At 34.3% G+C, this 6569-nt stretch overlaps 1 protein-coding gene across 1 annotated transcript; it reads left to right on the top strand.

Annotated features, from left to right (window-relative positions):
- Positions 1-2603: 2603 nt before the first annotated feature.
- LOC118037360 (beta-1,2-xylosyltransferase XYXT1) lies at positions 2604-5675 on the top strand. Its single transcript, XM_035043327.2, has 6 exons — positions 2604-3489; positions 3629-3709; positions 3840-3893; positions 4038-4106; positions 4232-4294; positions 4392-5675. The coding sequence occupies exons 1-6, from the start codon at positions 3348-3350 to the stop codon at positions 5564-5566; spliced, it is 1584 nt and encodes a 527-aa protein (XP_034899218.1). The 5' UTR covers positions 2604-3347; the 3' UTR covers positions 5567-5675.
- Positions 5676-6569: the final 894 nt, after the last annotated feature.

Raw genomic sequence — 6569 nt, forward strand, 5'->3', positions numbered from 1 at the left:
TTAATCTTAAACTAAATTTCTTTTCAATCCTTCATTTCAAATTTATATATAATGGAGAGTGATTGATGAGATATTGAGAAATTGAGTTTGAGATACTCTAACTTGATGATGTGATGAGTCTATAATTATTGGACAATGATTTGGATGTTAAATTGTTAAGTATTCGAGTGAAACAAGTTTTAGTCGATAACTTTAGACTTTCTTATATAGATGAGACTCTGTCAAAATTTTAATAAATTTTCTAATTGAAGATTTCTCAAAAGAATGAGTCTGTGTGTGTATAATTTGTAACACACTATGTGTTGATTGTATGTAAATATAGAGGATGTTATAAAGATATCACTTAACTTTAGGACAAAGCCTAAAAATTAGAACTCTAAAATTATAAATAGGTTTCCTATAAATTGAAAAAAAAAAAAGAGGCTTTAACATAAAAAACCTACAAAAAAAACTCTCTCTACACACTTAATACTTCCACATCCCACCGTTCCCTCTCTCTCTCCTCCACCAAAGCAAGAATTCACCGACCACCAGCTTCGTCTACTCCTCCTTTGTCTATAGCCAATTGAACCTCCCCAGTCCAACCTCGGACGATCTCCCACTAGCAACCAACCAGACGTTTAGTGTACTATTAGGGAAGGCTGTTGTACTTTTCCTCCATGTAATCCATGCTATAATTACATACTTGTATCCATATTCTAATTGTAACAATTAGACCCCTCTTGTAATAAGATATGAGATTAATTGGTACAAAACTAAGTTTTATTCAAATTCTTGTTAATTTCAAGTTTGGATGATATCTAATCATGATCTAAAAAAACAAATTAGATAAAATTTTATTTAGAGATGGATTAAATAAAAAAGACATGAACTTTAATGTTAAAAGTGTAGAGGACCTCCAAATATAATTGATATAAGTAAATATGTGAAAAGATTGGTTTTTTAGGATAGGTTTACACTTGTACACATGATAAAAAATAATACTAATAATAATAATAACAGCAATTGTTTATTTCCATTTGTGCATGTATGCTTATTTGTTTATCTTTTCTTGTTAAATGGATTCAACTTTATCAGTGTTCATAATTTGAAATTGTAAATATGAAATAAATTGAACACATATCTATTTTTTTTCCTTAATATAGGCAAAAAATAAATAAATTATATAAATTAGATGAAACCATATTCCTTACCCGATTTTTGGTAACCAGTATTAGACTTTTTCATTGATTTATGTAGCACCCGGTGACAAAGGTATCATGCCACTTGGAATTCCGAAAAGTTATTCTTATTTTTTCCAATATTAAACATAATTCTAGTCTTTGTATTAACATTGCATTAACTATTATATTATATAAAACCCATTAAAACGAGGTATCTTTTTCTATATACATTCATGCATATGTGTGTGTAACATTTAACTTCAAATATTTTTCTTTTTAATTTATTATTATCAAGGTAGCCTAACCAGTCAAACTCGGCATATATGTTGGTGAAATCTGTTTCAATAATATTTATTTACCCAAATTATATATGTTCCTACCAAGTATCAATGGATGATATCTCAAAACCTCAATTTTTAATTCAACGGGAAATTAAATATAGTTAATAAATATGTATTGCGTTTGTCTTTTTTCCCTAGTGGCACAAATTTATTTAATAAGATTGACAATAATTTATTTATGCATATTATCATATGAATATGATATGTTAGCTGCTCGGGTTTTATCTATTAAATTTTTGCACGTCTTAAAATATAGTATTATGGTTAGTTGTGGTGTACTTTTCTATGTTAATAAATATATAGTTTATAAAGGTTGATAAACGATGAAGGGTGGTTGTATTATCACATTCACGGGTGACTATTTTTTATTTTTTTTTATTTTTTGCATAAAGTCATTAATATTATTATTAAAAACCTAGTTAAAATCTCAAAAAAAAGGAAAAAAAATAATCTAAAAGAACACATTATCTAAGGCACACATGTACTCTCCCTGAAAACAGACAAAAATATACTATTAATACAGTGAATTGACTCAGTTTGCTGTCGGCCAAAGAATGTGTTTATGTGTCCTAATATCCTTACTGTGTGCGTTGCTTATTGACCTGTTCTCATGATTGAGTATTCATGTGTTTGGTGATGTGCTCACCACAAATAATTGTGTTCAATTTATTGATTTCAGTGACGATTTTCTTGTCTTTTCTTTTCTTTTTTACTGCCTCTTCGTCTGACTCGGTAAATCTCCAACCCATTCAGCTCAAAAACTCAGCTTTTCTGTTATTTTAAACTCAGATAAGAAGAAGAGAAATATCCTAGGCTACAAGGACTTGTGGTTTCATATATTTTGCATAGCATTAAGATTTGCGCAATTACTTCAGCAATATGCATCAGTGTCATTGGTCAACTAGGGCAGGTAATAGAACAATACAATATTTCAGCGATAGTAAGAGAAATGTTCATGTTAATTAGAGTTAATTTTCATGGGAGGACATCATGATGTGTTAAGATTGTACATGTATAACCATCTAGCAGGTGACCAAGTGGTAAGAGTTTGGAATAAAAAGATTTGCTCCTTCTTTGGTTTTAGGTTCGAACCCTATGGTTGTTAATATGATGGCCATTGAAGGCTTACATGATTGTTAACTTCAGGGCTCGTGGAATTAATCAAGGTGTACATAAGCTGACCCTGACATTCACGTTAATAGAAAAAAAGATTGCTAATATGATGGCCACTGGAGACTTATATGGTCGTTAACTTCAGAGTCCATGAGATTAGTCAAGGTGCGCGCAAGTTAGCTCGGATACTCATATTAATAATAAAAAAAATTGTACAAGTATTAGTCTTTTTTTTTTCTTTTTACTGAAAATCCGATGTAATTTACTCTAATGTTTTTTTTTTTTAATTAAAATTGAACAAGATTGTAGCACCAACACAGCAAGCAAGAAAAGTTAACTTGCTTGAGGCAGACTAATTTATATTGATTGAACGTTCAGTTGGTTCATAAATACCATCCAAGTTCAATAAAATATATTTTCAGTCTCTTCAAGAAATTAAAACCAGCTAAACGATTCTATATGATCGATCGTGAAAGGAGATGTATGCCAGCGCAGTCAACCACCATATTATATAATTTCATACATTTGGACAATCTTCCTATAATTTTATTTAAGAAATCATAAACCTCAACGTCCATAGTATTCAAAAGTTGCCATAACAATTCATTATTTCATGAACTTACTTCGAGCTAGTTCTAGTAAAGGTTTTTTGTTCAGATTTTGTTCACATCGATCAGTTAATGATATAGCATAGTTATATGTGTGCAAAAAGGTGTTTTAGCAGTAGAAAATGATGTATGATAATTTACTTACCAGAAGCTTTAGCAAGCATGAGCGAAGGAAATTGGGGTATGGGGCGTTGGCTGCGTGCTTGCTCATTACGTTGAGTTTTTTCATCGTCTTTAACCCTTATTTGGGTCCTCTACCACTTTGTAAGTCGTCCATTGTTCTTCCACTTCATCTATCAAAGCTGAGATGGTGCCTATGTATCGATTTCTTTGAACATTTAGATGAAGATATAAAATTTAAAATGTCCGATGCTATTTTTCCCGACTTCCGATGTTTTTGCAGTGAATTTCATGCTATCAACGGGGGATGATCAGAAAAGTTTTGCTGCAAATGACACGAGTAGCTCTTTGCAAATGGACAAAGGTAAGCTTTTTTATCATGAATGGTTACACAGAAACGAGTTTAGTTGAATCAGTGATTGGCTATTATGCGAAAAAAAAGTGATTATATCTAATTTAATTAGGTCTATTCGTTATTTATTTTGAGGATGCAGAGATTATTACAATCAATGATGCAACAAGCAGCTCTCAGGAGGCAGTAGCTAGGGGTAAGTTTAAAGATATGAAAATCTCAGCTAGTTAAGCATTAAGGACTCCTGATAGTTCATCTGGGTATATAATGAGGTGCAATGTCAAGGAAGTTTGTAGGATTATCAAGCCTTGCTAACAACATTTATTCCTGTATTTTGAAGATCCAGAAATGGTTAGAAATGATAAGAAATTGATCAATGATACTGGCAGCTCCAGGCAAACAGTCAATGGTAAGTCTTGATCAACTCTGACACTTCAACACTCCAACAGAAATGGTGAGTTATCGCTCTGTTGAATTGAAGAAATTACGTAAATTTTAACACAAGTTATTTGGTGTTGGTTCTTAACGATGCAGAAATTGTGATTAAAGATTCCCTGTTAGTCAATGACACAAGTAGCTCTCAGCAAATAGCTACAGGTGAGCTGCGCATAAGCAGAGTTAACATTACCCTTTGACTTGATGACACTTCATAAATCCCTCTCACAAAGGCTCCTTTCAATTTTCCTCGATGCAGATGCTGCAACAATGGATGAGAAGATCGAGCTGCGCTGCAATATCATGGGAAGATCAGAGTTCTGCGAGATAAAAGGGGACATCAGGATTGATGGAAGTTCCTCCACTGCTTTCATTGTCTCATCTGAAACCGATATCTTGACAGCAGAAAACACCTCATGGATTATCAGGCCTTATGCACGAAAAGAAGCTCTTGAGGAAAAGGATTTTGCTAGGAAATGGTCTGTAAAACTTGTTACTGATCGTCCAGATATCGCTCGATGCACTCGTAATCACAGTGTTCCTGCAATCCTTTTCTCTGTTGGGGGATATTCAGGAAACTTTTTCCATGCCTTCACTGATATACTTGTCCCACTATACTCAACTGCTCAACCTTTTAATAGAGAAGTGCAATTTCTCATTACCAACAGAAAACCTCGGTGGATTGCAAAGTTCAAAACATTATTGGAGGCACTGTCTGGATATGAGATCATAGACATCGATGACAGACATGATATACATTGCTTCCAGAGCCTAACAATTGGCCTTAAAGGTCGAAACAACAAAGAGCTCAGCATCGATTCATCCACCTCTCCATATTCTATGAAGGAATTTAGGCAGTTTTTAAGAAGTTCGTATTCCTTAAAGAAAATAACAGCAGCCAAAATCAGGGAAGGCGATAAGAGAAAGCCTCGGCTTCTAATCATTCCAAGAAAGAGATCAAGAGCTTTCACAAATGTTGGTGAAATTGCTAAACTGGCAGAAAGCTTGAGCTACCAAGTAATTGTCGCAGAGCCTGGGTCAGATGTATTAGGATTTGCAAAAATCATCAACTCTTGTGATGTAGTGATGGGAGTTCATGGTGCTGGCCTAACCAACATGGTTTTCCTTCCTGAAAATGCAATCTTGATTCAGGTAGTTCCATTTGGAAGGGCAGAATGGACGTCAAGAGTCTCCTTTGAAGACCCTGCAAAGGACATGAAGATAAGGTACTTGGGCTACAAAATTAAGGTAGAAGAGAGCACTTTGATGCAGCAATACCCAGACGACCATGTAGTTTTGAGGGATCCCTCTGCAATTTGGAAACAGGGTTGGTTGGCATTTCGTTCAATATACCTGGACAAGCAAAATGTAACGCTAGATGTGAATAGGTTTAGACCCACTTTGGTAAAAGCTTTAGAACTTTTGCATCAGTGAATACGTTTATCTCATGATACAAAGTCTACCCTGAAGCATTGCCTCTTTATTTTCTTACAAGTTTTACAATAAAAATTCATTTAATATACAGTCATGTTGGTTTTCTTAGTGATGCTTGATCTTCATTTTGTATACTCTGGCTGCCTGCTCTAGCCAAGAGTGGTCAGAAGAGAATGATTGTACATTTACCTGACCTGATCCTGTTATTGCTACAAGGAGGTTAAAGAGCCAAAGGCACTACTCATCCATCCACAGATAAAAAAGAGTTCATGTTGACCTCCTTAAGCAGCACAAATACCAGGGTGGAGATTTTCTTGTTGCTATAGAACTTTAGCCATGCGTGTAGAAAAAGTTAACCTGTTTTTCTATGTATTGTTCGTATCTTTAAATAGGCATTACAGGGGACTGAGACAAAGCTTGCCATGATTGAAATGAACTTTGTAACACAAAGGGATTTGGTAAAAATATCAACAATTTAATCAGATCATGGGATGTATGTCAAGGAGAGAACACCACTTGTAACTCGTTCGCGAACAAAGTGCACATCAATTTCGATGTTTTTGTACGGTGATGGAAATTGGACTCTTGGCCATATGAATAGCATTGATATTGTCCCGATATAGAGTAGGAGGAGGAACATGATAGCCTATATTCTTAAGCAAATACACAAACCATATAAGCCCAGTTGTAGTTGATAGCCTAAGGCATGGTATTCAACTTTAACTGTTGACCGAGACACAATAGCTTGTTTCTTAGCTCCTCAGGATATCAAATTAACTCCAAAAAAGATAGCAAAACTAGTAGTGAAACATCTATCATCCCTATAACCAACCCAATTTGTATCATAAGATCCATGAAGTTCATGAATAGGGGTTCGAACATAGTGAAGATCAACATTGAGAGTACCATTCAAATACCGCAAGATCCTCTTAATAGCAGTGAGGTGAGTATCATAGGGTGTTTGCATGAATTGAAAAGCTAAGGGAGTACCATCAGCAATAGA

Source organism: Populus alba, chromosome 15, assembly GCF_005239225.2.
Source record: "Populus alba chromosome 15, ASM523922v2, whole genome shotgun sequence".
NCBI lineage: Eukaryota > Viridiplantae > Streptophyta > Magnoliopsida > Malpighiales > Salicaceae > Populus > Populus alba.